The 27,882-nt window shown below is 37.2% G+C and overlaps 1 protein-coding gene across 3 annotated transcripts in view; it reads right to left on the reverse strand.

The window, feature by feature from the left end:
• Nucleotides 1–27,882, reverse strand: part of SCN2A (sodium voltage-gated channel alpha subunit 2) — a 143,202-nt gene that overhangs the window by 55,759 nt on the left and 59,561 nt on the right. For 2 of the 3 annotated variants that reach the window (XM_004004640.5, XM_004004641.5), the window contains exons 4-12: nt 19,534–19,623; nt 18,672–18,800; nt 18,012–18,103; nt 16,858–17,130; nt 11,794–11,857; nt 10,137–10,278; nt 9,790–9,996; nt 7,683–7,970; nt 1,718–2,065 (exon numbers count right to left, since the gene is read on the reverse strand). In XM_004004640.5, the coding sequence (XP_004004689.3) occupies nt 1,718–2,065; nt 7,683–7,970; nt 9,790–9,996; nt 10,137–10,278; nt 11,794–11,857; nt 16,858–17,130; nt 18,012–18,103; nt 18,672–18,800; nt 19,534–19,623 (1,633 nt within the window). Of the gene's footprint in view, nt 1–1,717; nt 2,066–7,682; nt 7,971–9,789; nt 9,997–10,136; nt 10,279–11,793; nt 11,858–16,857; nt 17,131–18,011; nt 18,104–18,671; nt 18,801–19,533; nt 19,624–27,882 lie in introns of those variants that run through there. The other variant, XM_042243786.1, reaches the window with a different exon arrangement.

Consider the following 27,882-nt stretch of genomic DNA (forward strand, 5'->3'; position numbering starts at 1 on the left):
TACAGTTTCCTTCCACCACTTTATCATTGTTGCTGTTGCTGTTTGGGTTGAGAACACAGCATAAGATCTATCTTCCTAGCAAATTTTAAGTTTACAATTCAGTATTCGTAGCTCTAGTCATTATGCCATACGGTAGATCTCCAGAACTTATTTATCTTGCATAACTGAAACGCTGGACCCTTTGGTTATCAAACTCAGAGAAGCAGAGGAGAATGGTAGCTGCCAGGGGTGGAGGGAGGGGAAAATGAAGAATCTCCATTTTAAGAAGTATCCCAGGGAATTCTGAGGCAAGTAGGCTGATGATGAAATTTATCTTGAAAAACACTGGGTAAAAATGAAAGTGTTTGTTTCCTTAACGATCTCTTCTTTTCCATTTAAGAAAATTTAAAGAAAATTAATGGGAGGTAATATTGCAATATGGATAGATTGTAGGTTCAGTACCCAGCATATATAGAGTCAAATCCTAGCTCCATCATACATAGGCCTCAGTTTCCTCTCTGTAAAATGGAGATAATATTAATAACTATGGTAAAGTATTATTGTGAGGACTAAATGAATTAATGCAAGTAAAATGTTCTGGACACTGTCTGGTACATAGGCATGATTATTTTTTAAGAGAAGTTGATATTCTTTTTGCATTTTTCCAGATTTTTCACAACAAAGTTATATTTTTATTCATAGTTTGATCTGATTCTAGGATACTTGAATATCTCTCTGGGAGAAGTGGTGGGGAGAGGCCAGGCCACAAAAGTAAAGATGATCAATGGCTGTTTCTATAATCCAAAGTAAGAAGTTCTTCTATTAGGTGACTGAAAGCTGACTCCACATGATTTTAATGTGACTGACAGAGCTCATCCAACTATAATGAGTAAAATTTTGCAAAAAAAAAAAAGTCATACAAAGAAGACTTTAATATGATTTGGTAAACTATAAAGTACAACCAAATTGCTAGAATTTTTTATACTGGCAAATGAAATCTTAAATCTTATTTAATACCAAAGTTAAAAAGCACTTATGTTTTACAAAGGAAATATCAATAATATATCCCAGTGTCTTGTATTTAGCTGAAACTAAATCCCACTAAGTTCCGTATGCATGATCTATGGCCATTATGTTTATTTAAAAACTCAGGACAGTAATATAAAAGTTGAAATCTGCTCTAAGTTGTAACACATTACTTTACCAGGTACTTTGAGTGGCTCCTTTACCATATAAATGTACGATGGTCATTTGATTGGGTGCTAAAATGTTATAGCACCTTGACATGCCAAGAGGAAGAACGTTGTGTTGCAGAATTTAGATGCATTTAGTATACTATCTACCTCAAGTGCAAGTATCAAGTTCTCCTTTTAAAGGATCAGAAATAACAAGATGCTAAAGATGGGTATTTATATCATTTCTTGCATTTATTTTGCTTATATTAATTACAAATAATGCATGATAAATTGTTGCTGTATTTTTGGCAAATTTGATACTGTGGTAATAATGATGGAGGACTTCTCATTACAGTCTATGAGATCCAACCTATTTTTTAATTCATTTGTAGAAAAGTCTGAAAGGAACGATTTGACAAAATAAGTTCATAACTTGACTGAACTGACCCTTGGCCTTTGAAGAGTAGACTCACTAAAACTCATACAGGTGGAAATAGAAAGCCATTCCTGCCTGCACCAGCCATACCTCCCTTCCCAACAGCTGCAGGTTTCACTGGTCTCACCTCTGGGAGGAGCTGCCCAGCAGGAGATGTGAGGGCAGAAGGGCCCCCGACCAGGGAGACCACTCCGTTGCAGTCCACAGCGCTGTGCATCTTCCCGTTCATGGGCAGAATGGGGAGCACCCTGGAGGCACGGCTGGCCTGGCTGACGTTGCTGTGGCGCCGCTCCCCATGTCTGTGCGGCACAAACAGAGAGTCTCTTCTGCTGTCGTTGTCCTCAAAGGTGCTGTGCTCATCGTCCGCAAAATCATTCTCAGAGCCAATATCCTTGGCTCGGCCTCTGAAGCTGAAAAGGCTCGCCCTACTGTTGCGTCTTGGAGAGAACAGGGAGCCACGGATGCTCAGTAGAGACTATCAACAGCAAGGAAGGGTACAAAAACAGATGAACAGAATTAAGTGTTCTGGAAAATATGAGCCAGGACTCATCATTTCATAAAGCTGGCTTACCTAAGAAAAGGCACTGGATGGGTGTGATCAAGGGCCTATATGGTAACTGCTGGTGGCATTCTGGAACTTTCTCCTGGGTTCAGCTCTTTTATTTTGCTTTCCCTGTTTCATTTTCATCTTCTGAGCTCTGATTTTCTGTCATTTTCTTCTACTTTACCCATGACTTCAGACAGTCAGAAGTATCCCTGAAGACTGTTTAGTTTCATTTCTGGCACTCAGAACTGAAATCTTTACTAAACTCTTCTCTAGAAACTATTCTTATTTGACAATCCAATAGAGAGCAATTAAGTACACAACTGCATTTAGTTCCTTTGAAGTCAAAACTACACCAGTAAGAGTGCACTAGTGACCACATGACCACACCCCAATGCAGAGCTCACCACAGAGAAAAATGAAATCAATCTTGCTAGTAGGTCTGTTTAATTATAGTAACAAGGAGCAATTTCTCCCCTTCCCCTTGCATATTTTATAACAGTCCTCATAAATACTTTAAACAAATCAAACTGAAAGACTGTATGATTCATTCCCTGATTTTCACTCTTTTGTCTGTTTCAAGAAATCTGAAGAGCACCATATTTACGAAAACCTGGTTTTCACTAAGTGTCTAGTCACAATCATTTAACAATTTTCTAGATGGCTACAATGTCACTGGCATCATTCATTTTACCTTGATTCTCAAGCACAGTAGCATTGAGCACAATGAATCCTATGCTGTTTACTGCTGCTGCTGCTGCTGCAACTTCACTCTAGGGAGCACTTGTTGCTGCTTCTCCAATGTCCATTTGTCCTTTGTCTGTTGGCAGTACCCTGATTATCTTCAAGAAATGGTCTCTGGCAAGCCCATGATCCAGGTCTAGCCAATGAGTGTATTCCATGCCTCTGGCCATGGAGACGGTTTAGAAATAGGTAGAGGACTCTGAATGGTCCACTGACAGTCACCAATTTCTTTTGCAACTGAAAGGGGTGCATTTTTTATTGAGGTTGCTAAAAACCACTGACTATAAGTTCGGAGCCATGGTGGGCATCTTATCACCATATTGGAGGAATCTGTAGATGTGGAGAGATACTTAGCCCTAGTAACATGTTTTGAGCCCTTGAGTCCAGCTGTGCCTAAATCTACTCATTGATATTATTTTCATGATCTAATTCTCATTTTTGCTTAAGCTGGCTTAAGTTGGATTTCTATGATTATTAATAGAATACCAACCCATCATTTAAGCATTACTAGTTTCATCTTTTTATCTCCAAAGGATTTAAAGCTAACTAAAATTATTATTTTGTACCTATATATATTTTACATTACCTGACTAATAAGTATTCATTTAATTTTATTTTCAGCTAAAGAATGATTTTCTCAGTGACACCTATGAACATCTATAAAATGTCTGTAATCTTTAAATACTATCTTATATTATATGATCTTAGTCATTATTTACAGAAAGAATCACATCTAAGAATACTGATCTACTCTCCCAGAAGAACTTATTTCTTGTTTTCCTACACTCATGCTTTTTCATCCTATTATCAACTTCATTAGTAAAATAATTCATTTCCTTTATTATTTCCATATGAATATTTTTAAAATCTCTCCTACACTATCCAGTTTCTTTCATGTCTCCTTTCTCTATTTACAAGGGACTTTGAATTAGATATAAGGACATAATATCTACAGAACTTATGACCTACTGGTTAGCATTACCTCAGAAAGAAAGCCAGACAATAAATGCTTGACAATAGGAAATAAAGTAGAAATTACGTATATGTACCACTCTTAGTTTATATTTTTATAGTACAAGTACTGCCCTCAATTAGTGCCAGTAGATGATTTCGAGAGAAATAAGTTTAAGTTATACAATTAGACACAATGTTTCTCAAAGTTCAAAGGTGTATGTGGCAGCTATATGAAAAATGATTGTTTTCCATGTGTTAGCCTCAACTTCCACTGCTTACATTAATTACATAAATCTATAGCAATCAATATGCAGGTCAGGAAGCAACAGTTTGAACTGGACATGGAACAACAGACTGGTTCCAAATAGGAAAAGGAGTATGTCAAGGCTGTATATTGTCATCCTGCTTATTTAACTTATATGCAGAGTACATCATGAGAAATGCTGGGCTGGAAGAAGCACAACCTGGGATCAAGATTGCCAGGAGAAATATCAATAACCTCAGATATGCAGATGACACCACCCTATGGCAGAAAGTGAAAAGGAACTAAAAAGCCTCTTGATGCAAGGGAGAGAGGAGAGTGAAAAAGTTGGCTTAAAGCTCAACATTCAGAAAACTAAGATCATGGCATCTGGTCCCATCACTTCATGACAAATAGATGGGGAAACAGTGGAAAAGGTGGCAGACTTTATTTTTCTGGGCCCCCAAATCACTCTAGATGGTGATTGCAGCCATGAAATTAAAAGACACTTCCTCCTTGGAAGGACAGTTATGACCAACCTAGATAGCATATTCATAAGCAGAGACATTACTTTGCCAACAAAGGTCTGTCTAGTCAAGGCTATGGTTTTTCCAGTGGTCATGTACGGATGTGAGAGTTGGACTGTGAAGAAAGCTGAGCACCAAAGAATTGATGCTTTTGAACTGTGGTGTTGGAGAAGACTCTTGAGAGTTCCTTGGACTGCAAGGAGATCCAGCCAGTCCATTCTAAAGGAGATCAGTCCTGGGTGTTCATTGGGAGGACTGATGCTGAAGCTGAAATTCCAATACTTTGGCCACCTCATGCAAAGAGTTGACTCATTGGAAATGACTCTGATGCTGGGAGGGATTGGGGGCAGGAGGAGAAGGGGACAACAGAGAATGAGGTGGTCGGATGGCATCACCGACTCAATGGACATGAGTTTGGCTGAACTCCGGGAGTTGGTGATGGACAAGGAGGCCTGGTGTGCTGTGATTCATGGGGCCACAAAGAGTTGGACATGACTGAGAGACTGGACTGAACTGAACTGAACTGATAGCAATCAAATGTCCTGTTTCAAATAGAGGATGGATGGACAATAAGAAAACAATCTGCCATAATAAGTGGATCTTTGGTTTATCACAAATACAGAGGGAAATAATAACTTCAGAAGGCCAACAGTATCTTATAAAGGCTTTAAAAATAAAATATCCAGATTATCTTGAGCCGTGGTTAGAAACTGCACTCTTGAATTCCTTCTTTCCCTTATCCCACAATAAGAAGTCTTAAGAAGTCTAAAAAGTATTTCATACAATCAACCTGCTCTGAGGAAATTATAATCCAGTGGTAAAAGTATATATTATATTTTTTCATATGAAAATATCAATGGTTACCAATACAATTGCCCATCATGTCCCTATAAAACAATAGTTTTTTAAATACATTTGGGCCTTGTGCCCTTGCAAAACTTAGCAAAAGCTATGGACTCTTCAACACTGTACCCAGGCTCACTATTTTCAGTATTTCTTACAGGGTCTTGCAAAGTGAAATTAGTATGACTTCAGCATCCCTCCCTTTTCTCCCTCCTTTTCTCTCTCTCTCTCTCTTTGTATCGTCATTGCCCTCTCCATCTTCTTAATTAGTTGCTTGATTATTTATTTATCAGATAAAAATCTTCAGTTCTATTTTTATACAAATACCACTTCAGAAACAGATATCCATTTGAGCCAGATATTACATGTTGTATAAGTCAGTCATCACCTATGATACCCAGCTAGTTAGGAAGCAGAAGTTTTAAGAAGACGGTATGGGGAAAATGTTACGTCTTTGGATAACATGTACAGAAAAAGGTGAGCTAGAACCTAACATTTTCAGACTTTACTATTCCGCCTAGAATTAGTTCTATTGGCCTCAAAATAAAGCACACTGGGGTGACTCTCTGTGGCATCTGGTATCTGGTTTTCAGTTTCAAATTTTGGTAGTTTTTCCCCAGCTAACGATTTCCTTTCTTTTCTCCCTCTCTCTTTTCCCTCTTTCCTTCCTTCAAAACAAACAATACTCTAAAAGGGAGATTTTATTTTCTTTACATTCACATTGATTGAGATTCATGTCTCTACTAACGGAATCTTAATTATTATGACAACAACATGAACAAGGGTGAGTAAATGCTGGTACTTAATTTAAAACAGGTTCTACTTCAAATTTGAATTCAACTGCACTAATCCTTTCATTTAGCATATCTCATAATGTTACCTAGACTTAGAGTGAATGAGGCTGACCTATAAAAATTATATACATATTAAACATAATGTTATGTGAGACTGTGGATACAAAGAACATATATAATCCTAAATATACATATCTTTTAAACGAAATCAAATTGTAAGTTTTCTCATCAGTTTCTTAAGACTTTTTAAAAAATATTCTTTCTAGTCAGCCTAATACAGCAGAAAGTTCAAGGGTTTCAGTGTCAGGCCAACTGTGAATGCCACTTCAACCTTTAATAACTATATGACATATAGTTTAATAACTATATGACATTGGGCAATTATTTAACTTCACTGAGCTTAAAAAGAGGTGAAAACAGTCATATTCAGAGTTGTTAACATTAATTACGGTAGAAGAAGAAGAATGCCAAACACAAAACTCAACAAAGAATACCACCCCTCCCCTTGTCTTCACATTTGCAGATTGGGGATGAGGATGACAGTACCCCCTAGGGCTGCAGTGAGTGGCCTCAATAAGTTTATACCATAAGAAGCAATGCACCATGTAAGTGTTAGCCATTATCAATGCTGTCGGTGTTCAAATTGTTACTGTTAATTGTATGGACATGAAATTTTTCAGTACCAAAAACCTGTAAATCTTTTGATAATTTTAAAAACAATTAATGATCCTAAATTTCAAAGTTACAGCAGCTGGTGTTGGTAGATAAGCCAGAAGCATCTAGATAACATTTTCTGTACTATATAAGTCAACATATTATTTTCATTCAAGTCTCCTTGAACATGAGACACAGGTAATCAAGTGCAATTAACCACAATTGTTTATTTAGCATCATAGATCTTCCTCAGTGTGCATCTACCTAAAATTTTTGATGACACTTTTAGAAAAGATGTTGCTCTGGTTTCCCTTGAAATAAGAACACAAAGAATACATTCCTCATATGAAGTTGGCAGGTGGATGGGAACAACTGCACAGATGGTCTGAGAGAATCCACTCTTCAGTTCTAGGAAGCTGCCACTCAGAAAACTGACAGTTACTGGGTCCAGGCACCACAGCTAAGAAGGGACGGGGACCATCTGCTGATTATTCTTCAGGTGGAAAATTGCCCTGAGATGCTTACCAGTCTTTAGGGAAATCTCAAAATCACAAGTCTTCCCAAGTGCAGTGGGATCTATGCTCTAAAAATGCTTTCCTGGAATTCCAAAAAGTTGTAAAACTCACAAATTCCTTGAGATGATAACCAAAACTTATTCATCAATCATTACCATTCTGAAAGTATCGTGTCATCAAGGAGGAAGGCAGTTTTATCTCTAACCAAATTCTGGCATATTATAAATGCATGTGTTTGCTGTAACAAATGCAATTTATATAATATCATATGTTTACCTGATGTGGAGAGGAAAACCTCTTTTCATATGTCAGCCTGCTTCCTTCTAAGGAAAACCGGAAACCTTTTCTTCTTATGCTGTCTTCAGATTCAGATTTGTGGACCCCATCTTCCTTTTCTTCTTCTCCAGACTGTTCTTTCTGTTTCTTCTTCTTCCTTCTGTTTTTCAGCTCTTTTTCACTCTTGGAGCTCAACTTTGATGCTACTGAAGAACTCTCTGAGAAAACCCCGATCCCACCAGCACCGCTGAAGTCTCTTGATTCAGCTGAAGCTGCTGCAGCTGCTGCCTAGAAGGGTCCAAGGGAAATGGCAGTTGCGCATAAACTTTGAAAACCTCTATCCATGTCACTGCTTCACTTATCTTTGGTATCATGAATATGTGATTTTAAAAAAATGATTCTCCATTCTAGTATGTATTTTGGAAAACAGCTCATATATTGTCATTGTCGGGCTTCCCAGGTAGTGCTAGTCGTAAAATTCCCACCTACCAATGTAAGAGACACACAGGTTCAATCCCTGGGTTGGGAAGATCCCCTGGAGGAGGGCATGGCAACCCCCTTCAGTATTTTTGCCTGGAGAATCCTATGGACAGAGGAGCCTGGCAGGCTACAGTTCATAGAGTTGCAAAAAGACAGACATGACTGAAGCAACTTAGCACACACACACATTATCATTAAGCCAATGAAAGAATTAAAATTAAGAGAAAAGTGAAAGATGGCACATGTGACTTCAAAGAAGATCTTCAAGCTGTGTCTTCACACTACACATTCTAATTATCTAATAAAATGCACAAGACACTCAAATATCATAAAGATTTTTTCTATTATTTAAACAATGTCATAAGAAGCAAATAATTTAAGAACTAAAGGTTTCCTATTTTAACCTGATCTAGCACACTTCCACTTGACAATGACTTTTAGTGCCAGTATAAATATTTAAATTTAATTCAGTCAAGTATTTTGTTTTAATAAACCTTTTATTCTCTTTGACTTAAAATGATTATTTCACTAAGAAATGCACAATGAAAACAAGTTAGAGACTGTATATAAGAAAACCCTCAAAAGGAAGATGGGGTCCACAAATCTGAATTTATAAATTATAACAGTACAATTATTGGAAAGATAAAGTGCTCAATATTGCTGCTGCTATTCCAATATAATTTTATTTATCTGATCTTTATTACATATTAGGATACTCAGTGTTAAAAGGGAATTGTACTCTACATTCAATAAAAATGAATATAGGTGATTGGATTAACAACATTAAGTCAAGCACATATAACTAGAGAAATTATTTTGAAACTTCATAAAGTCCGAATTATAAGATTTACAGGGTAGTGGGCACAGAACGTAATGATTTAGCATGATTATGTACCAGTGTTTCCTTTACGCAGTCCACAAACTTACATTTGAATTCTTCAAATAGAAAATAAATATTAAATAGGTCTTTGTCTTTTTTTCCAGACTCTATAAAATAATCTTCTCAGTTTGACCTTGGTTTTCTGACCTTTCCCACCTCTAGTGACTCTAAAGAAGAAGCAACCAGAACTTAATTCTGCTTCTTCAGAAGATTAAGAAAATAGTTCAATTGAAGGCATGTAGGTATAACTACTTTGTGAGCTTGAGTGAATGAAGGGTCACAAGGGAGAAAAAAACTGCCAATAATCTCATTATAATTTGCCATGTTCGTATGCTATTACTATAGTTAGGTGATGTTAGCAGCTCAGTCGTGTATGACTCTTTGCAACTCCATGCATTGTAGGCTGCCTGCCTCCTCCATCCACGGGATTCTCCAGGCAAGAAGACAGGAGTGGGTAGCCATTCCCTTCTTCAGCATTATCTTCTCAACCCAGGGATCAAATCCATGTCTCTGGCATTGCAGGTGGATTCTTTACAGTCTGAGCCACCAGGGAAGCCCAAGTAATCATCAAAATAAAAGAATAAGTCTCTAATTACCAAATAGGCTCCTAACGCTTATTAAACACATATGGCATGTTCCTAATGTCAGTTATCACTGCTGATTTTGTGTGTTTAAATATCTGTGATCTTGACAGTATGGTCAGAGGATGGAGATAAACACAAAGGGGCTCTATGTTTGCTACTATACCTGAGCTTCTTCCTGTTGCTTTTTAAGCTGTTCGAGCATCTGCTGAAATTCAGCCTCTTTCTGCTCCGCCTCTTCCAGCGTTGCCTGATTCTGTTCCTCATAGGCCATAGCCACCACAGCCAGGATCAAATTTATTAGATAGAAGGAGCCCAAGAAAATGACCAGCACAAAAAATATCATGTATGTTTTCCCAGCAGCACGTAGTGTCTGTAAAAATGGAAGAGATATTTTATTAAATTTTATACAGAATGTTACAAGCATGCACTCTCAGTAAGAAAGTATTTTACAGCAGTTCTCTTGATCTCAGGAGTTCATGCTTCCCAGAAGAATCATTTCATTGTTCTCACCAGTTGATAAAGATTTTCCCAGAAGTCTTGAGTCATGAGACGAAATAAGGACAGGAAAGCCCAGCTAAAAGTGTCGAAGCTTGTGTAGCCATAGTTGGGGTTTCGACCAGCCTTCACACAGATGTATCCTTCTGGACACTGGCTGTGATTAGGTGAAAAGAAAGAGGGGACATCAGTCACTGAAAGTTGGATGGCTGGTTTTCCTGTTTTTGTGGACCCTGATGTCTATTTTATGCAACACAAGAAAAAGCAGATTGTTCTCACTTTACTCAGTGCTGAGTCCAGGACTAAGGGGACTGATTTACATAACAACAGGATCTGCTAAGTCTATTTGTGGATTTCTCTGTGATTCACGATTGCCATTATTATATTTATCATGCCTCCCTATAAGAGCAATCATATTATAATTATTATCTTCTGAGATTTGTGAAGATGAACAGAAAAATAAGTCTGCAAGGGAAAGTTTGATTTTCACTGAAGATATCTAGAGGCAGAAGTGTGTTGGATCTGGAGGTAGGAAAGAGGGGTAAGAAAAAGATGGGGGGGGTGCATACCAAGAGGAGTGAATGAGTCTGCAGAGTGAACATTTCACAGTATGACCTTACCGATTAAGCTGACCTGGCCTCAACATTGTGTTTGACACTCTGGGCTGTGTGATCTTGGGCAAGTTGCTGGTTTGGAACACCTTGCATGTAAGAAAAGGCTAATAACAGAACCTGCCTCCAAAGTTACAATCACTGAATAAGGCATCATATGTAAAACACTTAGTACAGTACAGAGAAGAGTTAAAATCAGTCTGTTTTACTTATCATTAAGATCTGGAAATAAACGCAGCATAATATCATATGAGCTAAATGCAAAGCTTGTTCCTATTGGGGATTCTGCTACAGGTACTAGTTACTAGTGTCCACAATAGCACCTCCCTCAGAAAGAACATCAGACTTCCATTTGTGATTCTAAAATCTCGTAAATACAGAAAGAACTATTTCTCTGAATTTTCCTCCCAGCTTTAGCTCCAGGGAAAATGCTTCTTAAAAACAAGCATTCACATAATGCCAGTTACGATAATTAAAAGTACTTATTGAATGCTGTAATAGCTATACATTCATTAATCCATTTAATTCTCACAGCCACCTTATAATTTATTCCCACTTATCCCATGGGGAAATCAGGGCAAGGAGAGGTGACATTATATGGTGAGGTTCGGGTTTGAATTTGTGTAAACTCTCCGGTCTATGCTCTTAACCACTTTGCTAAAATATGCTAAATGTGGACTCACCACAGATCAGATACTGATATTATCTTCAGATATATTTTATGCCATGGAGACCACATTAGTATATATAGAATATCACACTTATAAAAGAACATGGTTATGAATTCTATTAACGAGCTTTTTATGTACATGTATTGTTTTTCTATTTTCCATTGAACTAATTTGGAAGATTAGCTGTGACCTAGTATGGAAAAATAATTGCTGCATGAGTGTATGAAGGAGGTGAGAATCCACACTTATCCCAGCTATTTTGAGTCAGCGTGAAGTGGAATTTATGGAGGGCTTTGAATGAGGAGCAAGTGGGGGCAGGGTGGGCAGGAAGTGGCAGGTTAAGGCCTAGGGAGCAGTGTGGACTGAGGCTCGACACAAAACAGCACTTACCCTGCATCAGAGCTGTTGCCACAAAGCAGAGCATCATTTTGCCCTTCCAAAAAATAAAAGTGACCTATTTAAAAGAGCAAAGAATAGAAAGAATTATTTTGAAGAACCTTCAAAACACTTCAGCCACTGTGTCTGGGTAATAAAGCTTACATTTTTTTAAAGCATAATAAAATTGATAAAATAATAAATATGTGTATGAAGTGAAATGACGTGAAAGTCACTTGTGTCTGACTCTTTGCGACCCTATGGACTATACAGTCCATGGAATCCTCCAGATCAGAATACTGGAGTGGGTAGCCTTTCCCTTCTCCAGGGGATCTTCCCAACCCTGGAATCTAACCCAGGTCTCCTGCATTGCAGGTGGATTCTTTACCAGCTGAGCCACCAGGGAAGCCCAAATATGTGTATGGCTAAATGAAAATAATAACTAATACTATACAAATATCACAAACATTTTTGATTAAACAAATGTTTAGAAAATCTGTTTAAAAAGAAAAATTTTAAGATGTAACTATTATAGCATTTCTTATCAGTATTTATTGCAAATATAACTCAAATCGCTTAAGAAAGTGTTAGTCTCTTAGTCATGTCCAGCTCTTTGCAACTCCATGGACTGTGGCCCGCCAGGCTCCCCATTCATGGAATTTTCCAGGCAAGAATACTGGAGTGTTATTCCTTTCTCCAGCAGATCTTTCTAACCCAGTGATTGAACCCAGGCGAGATAATTAAAAAATAGTTGTCAAACTGATATTTTTTACTTGGCACATAAAGTGAGAGAAAGAAAAGCCTTGTTGCTTCTAAATGCTGCCATGAAATAACATTTTAGTCTACATGTTGTCAAAATGGATTCAGACATGTTTTTCCCGCCACTTTTAACTTAGGTTCTTGTGAAAAGTGGGCTTAGTTGTTTGCCCGTTCCATGATGCTATAAATAAGTGCTTTGTTTTGAGTTTTGGCTTGATTATTGTCTTTCAAGATAAACTTGTCCCTTTGGAGATAAAGATTTTCTAAGTATACCTAGTTTTTATTCTTAAGGAATACCTTATACATGATGCTAATAAGTTGCAGTGAATATCTCAGGAAACAGACAAATGCATAAACATACATATTTACATATTCACATACAAAAACACACAGACATAAACACATTTAAACACACACACATATCCCTCACCAATTTATTTTTTAGTTTTCAGAAATACTTAGAGTCTATATTCAAAGAATATCTTAATTGATTACATAGGTCAATCTGAGTCATAATTTTATGAAAAAAATTAGATCATTACCTCATAACATATATCAAAAAATAATTATAAAGATTTAGAGGCAAGTCCATTAATATAAAAATATGAAGACTTTCTATAATGTAGAATATATGAGGCTGTTTTATATGCAGAATATCTAGGTGAAAATTTGTATTATCTCTGAATCCAGAGGCATTTATAAACTTAAATATGGGGGGAAAAAGACCTCAAAATTTGATGACTTGATTGCCTAAAAATCAAAGTCATTTAGGCATCAAAACAATGAGAAGAAAAACAAACTAGAGAATACATTTGCAAAAAAAAAAAAAAAAGGCAAAAGGTTAACATACTTGATAAATTATCAAATTCTTATGAATTTCCCAAAATATACTATACTTTTATAGAATAATGAGTAAAAATACCAACAGATAATTCACATTATATAAAAATATTAAATGCTAATGCTACTGATAAACATATTATAAATTCTACCACATTAATAATTAAAAAGAGGATATACTTTTCTCTCTACCATACAGTAACAGTTAATATTAATGGGAATTCAGTAAGATAGACACTGCTATAGGAGTTATATAGTTTGATCTCTCTAGAGCGGAATTTAAGACTATGCCTCTCTAGCCATCTTTCATGCAAAGATGGGCACATAAAACACAGAAATCGTATGGACCTAACAGAAGCAAAAGATATTAGGAAGAGGTGGCAACAATACACAGAGGAACTATACAAAAAAAAAGATCATCATGACCAGATAAGCATGATGGTGTGATCACTCATCTAGAGCCAGACATCCTGGAACGTGAAGTCAAGTGGGCCTCAGAAAGCATCACTACGAACAAAGCTAGTAGTGAACTATTTCAAATCCTAAAAGATGATGCTATTAAAGTGCTGCACTCAATATGCCAGCAAATTTGGAAAACTCAGCAGTGGCCACAGGACTGGAAATGGTCAGTTTTCATTCCAGTCCCAAAGAAAGGCAATGCCAAAGAATGTTCAAACTACCACACAATTGCACTCATCTCACACGCTAACAATGTAATGCTCAAAATTCTCTAAGCCAAGCTTCAACAGTACATGACTTGTGAACTTCCAGATTTTCAAGCTGGTTTTAGAAAAGGCAGAGGAACCAGAGATCAAATTGACAACATCCATTGGATCACTGAAAAATCAAGAGAATACCGGAAAAACATTTACTTCTACTTTATTGACTATGCCAAAGCCTTTGACTGTGTGGATCACAACAAACTGGAAAATTTTTAAAGAGATGGGAATACCAGACCACCTGACCTGCCTCCTGAGAAATCTGTATGCAGGTCAGGAAGCAAGAGTTAGAACTGAACATGGAACTACAGACTGGTTGTTGCTGGGAAAGGAGTATGTCAGCATTGCATATTGTCACCCTGCTTATTTAACTTAATGCATAGTACATCATGCAAAATGCCAGGCTGGATGAAGCACAACTTGGAATCAAGACTGCCAGGAGAAATATCAGTAACCTCAGATATGCAGATGACACCACCCTTATGACAGAAAGAGAAGAACTAAAGATCCTCTTGGTGAAAGGGAAAGAGGAGAGTAAAAAAGTTGGCTTTAAAATTTAAGATTCAGAAAACTAAGATCATGGCATCCGGTCCCATCACTTCATGGCAGTAGATGGGAAAACAATGGAAACAGTGACAGATTTTATTTTGAGGGGCTCCAGAATCACTGTAGATGGTGACTGCAGCCATGAAATTAAAAGACCCTTGCTCCTTGGAAGAAAAGTTATGACCAAACTAGACAGCATATTAAAAAACAGAGATATTACTTTGCCAGCAAAGGTCCATCTAGTCAAACTTATGTTTTTTGCAGTAGTCATGTATGGATGTGAGAGTCGGACTATAAAGAAAGCTGAGCACCAAAGAATTGATGCTTTCTAAGTGTGGTGTTGAAGACTCTTGAGAGCCCTTTGGACTACAAGGAGATCCAGTGAATCCATCCTAAAGAAAATCAGTCCCAAATATTCCTTGGAAGGACTGATGCTGAAGCTGAAACTCCAATACTTGGGCCACCTGATGTGAAGAACTGACTCATTGGAAAAGATCCTGATGCTGGGAAAGATTGAAGGCATGAGAAGAAGGGGACGACAGAGGATGAGATGGTTGGATGGCATCACCTACTTGATGGACATGAGTTTGAGCAAGCTGCAGGAGCTGGTGATGGACAGGGAAGCCTGGCATGCTGCAGTCCATGTGGTCGCAATGTGTTGGCACCACTGAGTGACTGAACTGAACTGAACTAAGCTTTAATATGGTCAAACTCTATAGCATTTCAAAATTCTATTAGTATAAATCTATTTGAAAGAAACAATCAGAAATATATGAAAAATTTGTGTGCAAAGATTGTCACTATGCTGCTATTATAATATTAATAAATAGGAAAGCCCATAAATAATGAAATGATTTGTTTTATTTGTTCACTTAGCCAGTGAACCTTCATCTCTCCAGTATAAATCTTCATACCAATACTAACTTTTAAAACATTAATATAATGTGGGAAATGATAAATTTTCATATAGTTCTAAAAGTCATGAAAGATACCTCAGACTAAGCATCCCTATAGAATACTGATAATCAAGAGACCAATTGAAGTTGGCTAGTTAATTGTACACAGAGAATGAGGAATGTGGACATTACAATGACAAATTCAATGCCTTCAGTAAGAAATTATACTGAAGTATGTGTGTGTGTTTAATTGCTAAGTCATGTCTGGCTCTAGACTCCAGGGACTGTAGCCTGCCAGGCTCCTCTGTCCATGGGATTTCCCAGGCAAGAATACTGGAGTGGTTGCCATTTTTTTCTCCAGAGGATCTTCCCAATCCAGGGATCAAACCCACATCTCCTTCATTGGAAGGCAGATTATTTGCCGCTAAACTATTGAAGCCCTATACTGAAGTATATCATTACTATGTTTTTAAGTCCATCTCTAAAATAAAATTAAACAATTCTAATACAATGATTGATACCAAAGAGATAAGCTGGAATAAAAATATTATAAAGGTAGGTTTTGAGTTTATACTTTCTCATTAATAAGTGATGCTGGACTAAGGCTGCTTAATTTAATTTTCTGATGAGTACAAAATTCAGATTTCATCTTTATTTTTCTACTCCCAGATACATATTAAGTGCTCAGTACATATATTGAGTCAAATTCCTCAGTCTTCTTAGCAATCCATATCAGTAAAATACACTGAATACTTAAAATTACTGATTTATTTATTAAGATGACTGAAAACTCTTGATCAATGTCTTTCAAATAAATATTTTTGTTTATACAGCATTATATTGTAGTGCTCTCAAGACTCATTGGGGAAAAGAATATGTCTTCATATGGTAGCTTTTATCATGTTGATCAAAAGATAAGGAAAAAGGAGTAAGGTATCATTTGATTTCTATATCATATATATTGCATGCATGTGAGCTCAGTTGCCTCAGTCATGTCTGACTCTTTGCAACCCCGTGGACTGTAGCCCACCAGGCTCCTCTGTCCATGGGATTCTCCAGGCAAGAATACTAGAGTGGGTTGCCATGCTCTCCTCCAGGGGATCTTCCCAACCCAGGAATCAAACTGGTGTCTCCTGCATTACAGGTGGATTCTCCACCACTGAGCCACCAGGGGACTTCCCATCATACATATTAAGTTATTTTAAACTGGTCTAACTAATTTGGTTCACATCAAAATTGAGACAATTTTCACTATATATACTTTTTTTTTTAATATTTAAAGGACTAAATAGCTTAATGGTTAAAAGAGTATATCTTACTTTTATCTTCAATATATTCATCCCAATTAAACATGCTCACTGTCCTATTGAAAGTGGTACCGTTCCCATCCAATGAGTTATTAAAGAAGGAAGTGATGTTTAGTTCAAAGGAAGAATTATCTGGGGGCCATTGCAAACATTTGTTTCGCAGGTTGCCCATAAACAGCTGTAATCCTATTAGTGCAAACACGCTTAGGCAGAACACAGTCAGGATCATTACATCTGAGAGCTTCTTCACCGACTGGATTAGGGCCCCCACGATGGTCTTCAAGCCTACAAATAAAATCAAAGGGAGGAATTTAAGTATACTATTCAACAGCTATGTTATAGAGAAAAACATCAGGAGCATGTCCTGGAAAATAAAGATGTCATGCAGAATGCCAACAATATTAGTTTAATGTTCGTGACTGAATAACACTTTCATGAAAAGCCCGCCAGCTGGTGAAAATGAATGAAAGCAGAATTTGTATTTTCATTAGAAAACTGTGAATGGAAACAAACCAAAAGTATATTTCCAAATACTCCTCAGAGCAAAAGAAATGGTTTTGATATTCATGCTTAAACATCAACCTTATATAAAGACTTTGCTTTTATTTGCAGATGTCTTACTCCCTAACCTCTCACTGGTTTTAGAAAATCTGTATGAATAATATAGTAAGAAATCTTGAAGTCACTGAATTATGAGGTTATATGTTGGTGAATTCTATCAGCTTGAGAATGGGTTAAAAAAGGAAGACATCTGAAAACTGAGTCCCATGCAGCACTCATGCTATCTCTCGCTCTTTTATTTATTTGAAGTTAACATAATTACCAATTTTAGACCTAACTGGTCAAATTTGCATCAGTTCAAATGCCTCATAGTTTAGCTTCTATGCGGAAAGCTTGATGTTACAGGACGCAAACCATGTAGCCTGTCACTGCAAATGCCTCATGCAAAAACTTGTTAAACTCAAAGGCTGATTTAGAACTGATCATTTTAAAGAAAACAACTAGTAAAAGCAAAGAATCAAATCCATCCAAAACGGGATGTATCGATTCTTGCTTTTTTTACAAACATTTGCAATAAGTGAAAAGCAGCAAGGCTTACGCACAAAAGCTGTGATTGTACCACTAATGCTGCTGAAGTCAGCCTCGGTGTTTAACCTAGCTCTCACCTGGAATGACTGAAATTGTTTTCAAAGCTCGGAGAACTCTGAAGGTTCTCAACGCTGAGACATTGCCCAGGTCCACAAACTCTGTCACATATCTGTAATAGGGAGTTCACACACAAACACAATAACAGAACACAAGAAACAGTTGGAGATATAAGGGGCCTACCACCTTATACCAGTTTCTTCTTACCTGGAATTACAGAAATAGTTTTCAAAGCTCTCAAGACTCTGAAAGTTCGAAGAGCTGAAACATTGCCTAGGTTTACAAATTCTGTTACATACCTGTAGAATTAAATCAGAGTTATTCAGAATTTAGGGAAATCTAAGTTGGTCTTTCAACAAGACCTTTTCAACTTCAATGAGTGTTGCCATCATATTTTCCAATTAAGAGGAAAATGGCATTGTTGTTGATCATAATCTCTATTACTCGGGAAACATTTTATTGCTTTATACACTAATTGAAATCAAAGCCATGTAATTTACTATGATAGTCCCTAACTTCTCCAAAGTGCATAATTTGATTGGAAGAAAAAATATCCTAAATTCACAGGATAACCAAGAAACATGCTTGATTTGTTAAACGAAGCCACCAAGGAGAAATACAGTATAGGCTTCCACTAATGATTTAGTCTTCCTGGCCAGAAAATGTATTAAGGTACTTACGCAAAAGTAATGACTGTGAAATCCAACCAATTCCATGGGTCTCGTAGAAATGTGAAATCTTCTAAACAAAAGCCCCTTGCAAGTATTTTTATAAGTGATTCAAAAGTATAAATTCCTGTAAAGGTGTACCTGAGAGAAAATAGCCAAGCCCACATTAAAGATCCTGAAGGTAATTTACATGTAAATATATTAAAGGAGAAAAACAACAAATAAAAATTAGAAGGTTCTATATAGGTCTATATTGGTCTTCCCATGATTTAGACCATAGTTAGGGCTTAAGGAAAAAAAAAAAAAAGAAACGTTACATACTGAAAGACATTTTCATTGACTATATATGAGTATTATACTTGCTTACATTAATCAATTTTAAGGCCCAAATAACATGATTCTATACATATTAAATGAAATACTCTGGCTTTGGTCTAATTTAAGCAAGTAGTTATTAATACAAAAATAAACTAAGACTTTTTTGTTTAATAAAGTGTGCATCATTAAGAGCCATGAAATATAAACTAATAAATCATAGAAAAGTGATAGCTATGAGGAAAAAAACATATAAACTATATATCAATTTATCATCAGATACTAGCAATCACTGATGATCTTGAAAACAGTGTGAGACTCATGAGGAAGATAAAGGGCAGTCAAATCAGTGCAGTAATCTGAGTAGCTGAAGGAGCCAGGGCAAGCTTTGCACTACAGAAAATCAGTGGTTGAAATCAACTTGAGTCATTGTGTAACCGGTTTGGAGTAGCCAGTACAATTTGCTGAAGAAACTGAAGAGGTGTGAAGGTGATAGAAGCACAATCCAAAACATAAAGGGACAACAATATTGCAAGATTTAAAAAAATCTTCTACTTACTCCACATTTTTTGTCCAGTCTGGAGGGTTACTCATGGTCATAAATACACAGTTGGTAAGAATAGTGCACATAATGAGCACATTGAATAACGTAGAGAAATACCGTCAAGGAAGACAAAGGTCAGTGTGAGCTTTCACTTTCATATACCGCTATGTCTTTTAGCATTATGAAGTTTAGAACTTTTATGACCCTATGATTTTATTATTGAGCTTGCTTTTTCCATTTCCGTAATTTTAGCAACTCCATACTCAAGTCATGTCAGGCCAAGCCATGAACTATTTTGAGGCTATTTATGCCATCTTGGTATTGAAAAAGATTAAACACAAAAAAATCAGTGCACTGGTAAATAATTCATCAATTTGTTTTTCTTTAAAGACTCAACAACTAAAGTGCAAGCTCAGCACATATGAAGACTCTGACAAAAATTCAAAAGGAGATTTCAAGTAACAGTTGTTCCTCATTAACTGTGGGGGATTAATTCTAAGACCCACAGTAGATACCAGAATCCAAGGATGCTCAGATCTCATAAGGCCCCTCTGTCTCCATGGGTTCTGTCTCCTCAGATTCAAACCATGGATCTTGAACACTGTACACCATCTACTATTGGTTAAATCTGTAGACATAGAACCCACAGATATAAAACCTACAGATAGGGAGGGCCAACTGTAACTGGATGTATTATAATCCATCCTAAGGATAACCTGGTTGGAATATTCTTAATAAAATTCTAAGTGGAGTATATAATACACAGTGATTGATCATTAAATTCCAGATAGTAAAAAATAGATGACTGGTGTTAGTACTGGCATTTCGTGGGTTTGCAACTGTGGCCAAATTACCAATTTTTTTTCCCTAAGCCTTGGTTCATTTTGCTACACTACGGAAAAAGAAAAAGCATTTCATAGGATTGCTGTCAGGATCAAATTAGTTAAAATATATTAAATCTCTTGCAACTTAATGTGCCTTATATGGTAGATAATCAATAAATTACTTTCCTAATTTCCTAAATCATAGGGAACACTATTTATGACAAATATCTGGTTTTTCTCATTCTACCCCACTTTGCCCATGTGTGTAGAGATAGCCAATGCCCTTCACCCTCCTTTGTGATGAAAAACAGCAACAAAAAAATTCTTTAAGAAAGCATTTGGTAGTCAAATATTTGAAATAACTTTCTTTCATAGTTAATAAAGAGCACAAGAGGGATTCAGTTGTAGTTGTGCAAAACAAGAGCTTTATCAAGATACATTTAGAAAATGGATAAAAATTCCAGAATGAATAAACGCAATTAATGTCCCTTCTCACTCTACTTTTAATCATAAATTTTCATATTACTTACATATAGCAAAATATCACATGATTTTAAGTGCAGTAAAATAGAACAGCGTTGTGTTGCCAATATGTTGTGTTATGTATTGTGTTAACCTATAAAAGACGTTTCTTTGCACCTTCAACTGACTTTGGTCAAAGCAATCACTGATTTTTCATTTTGACTGGTAGTGATGCAAGGCACATGCTTAATTAAGGCTTGTTCAAATGTGTTCACATGAAAACACTCATAAGGATCAGCCACGTGAGGGCACTACGACCTAGAGAACACAGAAAAACACCAGTTCAAAGAAGAAATATTTTTCCTTTCTTGCTAAAAAGAAACAAAAAATAAGATAAATTTAAAATTGACTTCATCATTAGTATATAAAACTAGCGGATCCTGTGTCTGTTAGGTTGCTGGCCCTACTGAAGGGGGCGGCAGAGGATGAGATGGCTAGATAGCATCACTGACTCAATGCACACGAATCTGGGCAATGGCACCCCACTCCAGTACTCTTGCCTGGAAAATCCCATGGATGGAGAAGCCTGGTGGGCTGCAGTCCATGGGGTCGCTGGGAGTTGGACACAACTGAGCAACTTCACTTTCACTTTTCACTTTCATGCATTGGAGAAGGAAATGGCAACCCACTCCAGTGTTCTTGCCTGGAGAATCCCAGGGACAGGAGAGCCTGGTGGGCTGCCGTCTCTGGGGCTGCACAGAGTCGAACACGACTGAAGCGACTTAGCAGCAGCAGTGTATGGCAGAGGAGCCTGGAAGGCTACAGTCCATGAGGTCACAAAGAGCTGAACATGACTTAGCGACTGAACAATTATAACCTACTGTAGAAAACAACCCCTTGGCAGACTGGCATCATTCAAAATACATAGTTCCCAGCCTCAAACATGGTCAACACAGTCTAAATATTTCTCCACTTCACTGTCCCCACTACTCTGCAAAGATAATTCTGAATATTCTCCACTTCTTTGATCTCCAATCTTCTTCCTTCGCTACCCATTTCAAACTCATGACCTTATTTCCTATTTTATTGAGAGAAGAGATAGCATCAGAAGGTCATATCTTTACTTCCTAACCCCAAAGTGACAAACTCTCTGTATCGAGATTCTTTCCTCCTTCCCATTTCAACGGAGGGAGTTGTCAACCCGTCTACCCAAACTCTGGACACCTTCCACCTTTCCAGAACACTTCAGCAATCTCTTATCACTTTCTTCTCTTATCTTTAATATCTCCATTAGTAACTCTATCTGATCTTACAATCAACACAAACTTGCTTAATTCTCTCTTACCTTTTTGGTATAAAAGAGAATACTGTCCTATAGCCCACAATCCTCTAACCACTTATAGACTTCTCTTTTCCAACTTCACAGCCAAACTTCTTAGAAGAGATGTTTATCTTTACTTTCTTTCATTTATCTACCACATCCTCAGCCTACCAGTTTTCTTCCCAAATATGACAAACATCTTCATGTTGTGTAACTGAAAACAAAAGGATAATTTTGAGTTCTTATCTGACTTGTCCTCTAATAGAGTGTGACAGGCCTGATTCTTCCCCTCTTAATTATGTTCTCTTACTTTTGCTTTCATGAGATCCCAATCCTTTGATTTTTTATGCTTCATGGGCAACAATTTTTTAATATCTTTTGAAATGTTTTATTTCCCTTTTTAAAAAGAAGGACAGAGGATATCCAAGTCATTTTCCCTCTCTTGCTGTATTTATCCTAGTAGAGCTCATTAATACACATAGCTCCGAATATATTTACATACATACTGATCTCAAGTGTTTTTCTCCAGACTAGCCCTCTCTAGCTTGAGGAGCTATGGGCTTCCCTGGTGGTTCACATGGTAAAGCGTCTGCCTGCAATGCGGGAGACCTGGGTTCAATCCCTGGATCAGGAAGATCCCCTGGAGGAGGAAATGGCAACCCACTCCAGCACTCTTGCCTGAAAAATCCTATGGAGGAGCCTGGTAGGCTACAGTTCATGGGGTCACAGAGTCGGATATGACTGAGCTACTTCACTTTGGCCCTCTCTTCTGATCTCAGTAATCCATATCACCCAACTCCATATTACATCCACACTTACATGCACTTATTTCATTGACACTTCACATTTTTTTGATTTCTAAAAATAAACTAACAATGTTTTTTTCCTATCCCTCTTCTCTTCTCAAACACTGCTTCTTTGACATCTCTGTATCATAATGTCTCATGATTTAGCCAGGATGAATGTGAGATTTTGTCACCTGATGAGAACTGACTCATTGGAAAAGACCCTGATGCTGGGGAAGATTGAAGGCAGGAGGAGAAGGGGACGGCAGAGGATGAGGTGGTTGGATGGCATCACCAACTTGATGGACAGGAGTTTGAGCAAGCTTCCGGAGTTGGTGATGGACAGGGAAGCCCGGCGTGCTGCAGCCGTGGGGTTGCAAAGAGGAGGACATGACTGAGAGACTGAACCGACTGACTGACTCAGCCAGGAACCTAGGAGCCATCTTCCATTTTTCTCTTCCCTGAACCTCCACATTCAACTTAACACCAAATATTGTCAATTCTACCTGCTATGCCTGGTTTCAGTGCACTTTTCCCACAATCCTCATAACACTACCTAGTCTAGGTATGCATCAAATCTAATGTAAATTACTGTAATTTCACCCAAGCTGTTCTTTCTGAACCCATGCTTGACTCTATTCAATCCTTTCTGCACACTGTACCAAAATGACCTTTGTAAATCTAATTTGGATCATTTCAATAGCTTCCTACTACCTTAGGATGATGATCAAATATATTAACAAACACACAGTAGAGAGTCTAGGAGGTCTAATTCTTGTCCACCCTAAGCTCAGCTTCCTTAGTCCTCATTTCACTTTCCCAAGGCTGATATTATTGCCATTGTTTTAGGTCATGGAATGAAGCAAACTCTTTTTCAAGTCAGGATCTTAACAAATGTTACCTCTTTCCCCTGAATATGCTCTTTACCTCACGCCAACTCAAACTTTTCCTCCAGCACTCAGATTAGAAGTTATTTTCAGTAAAATCTGTGCACAATAGCACCTTTCATGATTATCAGTAATATATCCACCAGTAATATATCCTTGTAGCACCAGATGCTATTCTTCGAGTGCCTAACTGATTTTTTTTTTTTCCACTAGATGGTCAACTTCATGAGGTCCATGTCTATATGGTTCACCATCATACACCCTTGCCATCTTGTACGGTCAGTCGACTATTGAATGATGTTAGTTTGGAACCTTGTTTACTACTAAGTGAAGTACATTTTTCCTTTTTAGTGATATATTTATAAATATGGATCAAAAATACAGCATGAAATTTGTTTCCACATATATCAAGTGCACAGGTTTCTACATTTTTTGAAAGAAAGAACACTGGATAAATACAAAGTGGAAATTAAAAGGCTCATGAGATTTACGTCACATGATACACTGAGCCATGGTTTTATGTCCCTTAAAAAATTTACTGCTTATAATGATAAAATTTAAGTATATATAATAAAGTAAAATATATATTTAAACTTTAATAAATAGAAAGAGTAAATATTACCCAGTAAGTCAAAATGAATAAATTGTTACACTCAAATTAGTGTTTTGTACATTGAATGACTATCAATAAATGACTATTTTTAATTAAAAAAAAATATTTAACTTTACGATCCTGACAAATGATCAAAAAGGAACCCAAATGAAACTATTTTGCTTTTAAATCAAATAAGAGATAACTAGAGTCTGTTTTTTATGCTTTTCGTTTAATAGATAATCTCCAAATAAAGAGTTTCAAAATCCATTATTTTTTAAAATCACTATAAATTTATTTTATCAGTCTCATACCTGGAGTCTCATACCTTTAAGTTACCTGGAGTCTGGTGAGTGATTGAAATAGTAAGATTTCAGATAATGATAACAAATATACAAATATTTTAAAAAAGTATAGAAATGGTATTGGTGATACCAGACACTGAAAAAATATGGAAATTCCATGTCAAGGCAGATTTCAAAGGGCCAGAACTAGTAACAAAATGCATATGTTGTCGTTTAGTCATTAAGTTGTGTCCAACTCTTTTGCAAGCCCGTGGACTATAGCCCACCACGCTCTTCTGTCCACTGAATTTCCCAGGCAAGGATACTAGAGTAGGGTACCATTTCCTTCACCGGGGAATCTTCCTGACTCAGCGATTAAACCCTTGTCTCTTATACTGGCAGGTGGGTTCTTTACTACTGAGCCACCAGGAAAGCCCAAAATGCATGTATTTATTTTCTAAATATATAGCACATAAAGTACATTTTTTCAGAAGAACAATGAATCCTAGAATATTATTTCCTTATGAGACTTTGCATATAAATAAAAGTAGAGGCAGGGTAACCTCATATAATATCAATAAAAAAAGGATTTTAAAAATCTATTAATTTCTCTGTACCAGGTATTCATAAAAATGTGTTAACATTTTGATTGGTAGCAACCTGTCAGTTGGCAAGTCTTAAATATTTCCTGTGTGTATGATGAGGAAAGACGTCTTCATATTCATATTGAAAATGCTTTATATAACCTCTGACCTGGGAACTAGATGATTAAAGTACTGGCATGCCTACCCCTATATCCACGTGGGTAGGGTGCAGCAGCTTGAGTTTTAAAGCAATAAACTGTGGATCAGATGCATCCTTTACCAGTCACATGGGCTTCAGCAAGTTAATTATTTAAGGCTCAGTTTTCTTATGCAAATACAGATAATAATACCAATACTTTTCTTAGTGAATAGTTATCTTTATTACTATTAATCCTTTGTTTATTAAATATAAAAACATAGGGCATTTCTTTGTTTTCTTAAGGAAGGGAAAGGCATTGTTCTGTTCAGGGATTTTGTAATAATACATAATATCCAGAGAAGCTGCAGAGACATTTTTTACTTAAAATGTATATGAACTAGAGGCAGAAGATAGTTTTATCTAAGAGATTTCTAACACAGAGAATTTAAGCAAAGTAAGATAGGCCTCTTTCTACCTAGTCGTACATATTTGCAAGGCAGCAGAAATGTCAACTAAATGTGACATGTATACTGTTAACTCTTGACTTGTTTAGTTTTGCTATTAACAAATTCCTAACTATGGGATGACCCGTGGTAACTTTTGAGCATCGAGAGCAAGAGAAACAGAAACAGTGAGATGTGCAGCCTCCTTTCCCACGGACCTCTATAATATTTGTACAGAAAACCATGTTGTTTTTGATTTCTACTAGATACCATACAATTTTGGGATGAGCTAAAAAGCTCACTTCCTGTTTCATCGTTAGTAAGTTGGAGCCACTGAAAACAACCTTTGAGATACACAGAAACACAGGTAGGTAAATTATGTACCCCTAATACATAATTTATACCTGAGGGCTTAGAAATCTGTTGGATAGAAACAGCAAAGATAGATAGAAACTGCAGTGTCTGTTAGATAAAAACTGCAAAGCATACGGGGCTGATAATCAAAGACAGTCTGAAGTTTTGGCCTTGCCACTTACATAAAATGTAGTCTTATAAAACAGTGACTAAACATGTCTGGGCCTCAGTGAACTCATCTGCAAAGTGAGATTGTGGTCGGGACTGACCACATTATGTTTCCGCCACTCAGCAGCTTCTAACTCTGGTGCTGTATAAACATTCTGTTTGCAAAATCAAGCCTCAAGAGACTAGAGATTTGTAGGGAATTTGTGTGTGGAATTCCTTAAATAATATGAAACTGTTTCTTTGCTAATCTTGCAGCACTTGCTCCTAGAATTGTAGCTAGTACTACCAAGAATAGCTGTCCTAGCTACAAGTCATCAAACCAAGTGCTGTATCAACCCTGAATATTCTCTGGAAGGACTGATGCTGAAGGTGAGGCTCCAATACTTTGGTCACCAGATATGAAGAGCCAACTCATTGGAAAAAGACCCTGCTGCTGGGAAAGATTGAGGGCAGGAGGAGAAGGGGACGACAAAGGATGAGGTGGTTGGATGGCATCATCGACTCAATGGACATGAGTTTGAGCAAATTCAGGGAGATGGTGAAGGATAGGCAGCCCATAGAGTTGCAAGAGTCCGCCATGACTGAGAGACTGAACAACAACCCAGTGCTAGTCACAGTGTCAGGTACTTATCTAGTTATTATTAATGTTTAAATCATGATCGCAAAATATAGATGGACAAAGTGAGATTCAAAACATCTGGAGTAACTCAGACCAAGGTCATAGAGCCAATAAGTAAATCTCAGAGGTAGGGTTTGAATTCAGGTTTTCTGATTCCAAAATCTGTTTTTGATTTTCCTAACCTGTATGAATGACGGGCAGTTCTGCATTACTGTGTGATTTGGAGTGTTTTAGGTCTTTCTCATCACTTCAAATACCATCTGTACAGCAACATCACGATGACTACATCTCTGTTTTACCTCCAGCCCAACCCTTTCCTGAACTCCAGACTTGCATTCCATTTAACATCTCTGCTCCTCCACTGAGTGTCTAACAGGCTTCTCAAAAACAAATAAACAAACAAATGTTCAAATTCCAGCTCTTGATTTTACCCAGTATATCTCTCCACCTAATGTTGTCTGTCCCAAGCTCAAGGAGCTACACTTTTCTTTCTTGACCATGCTAAACACCTAGAGTCCTCCTTAGTCCTGCTCATTCCCCCACACCCCACATCCAATTGATCAGCATAACCTTTCAGCTTTTCTGAAAAACACAACTGAATTTGATGACATTTGCTACCCTCATCGTTTCCACCAAAGCCACCAGCATCCTCTGCCTTCATAAAGGCAGTAAACCCCCAATCTATTTTCTTACTTCCACCCTTTCCCCTCAGACAATCTATTCTCTACACAGCAGCCAGAGTGATCTTTTTCAAATCTGACTCAGGTGATGACATTCTTTTGCTGAAAACCCTCTGGTCTTCTCTCTCCATCTCATTCAGGGTAAACTGGGTGTCTTACCAACCACCTACAATGTCAGCCCTGATCTCCACTCTCAATGGCCTCATCCCCTTCTACTCTCTA

This window comes from Ovis aries, chromosome 2, assembly GCF_016772045.2.
Source record: "Ovis aries strain OAR_USU_Benz2616 breed Rambouillet chromosome 2, ARS-UI_Ramb_v3.0, whole genome shotgun sequence".
Lineage (NCBI taxonomy): Eukaryota > Metazoa > Chordata > Mammalia > Artiodactyla > Bovidae > Ovis > Ovis aries.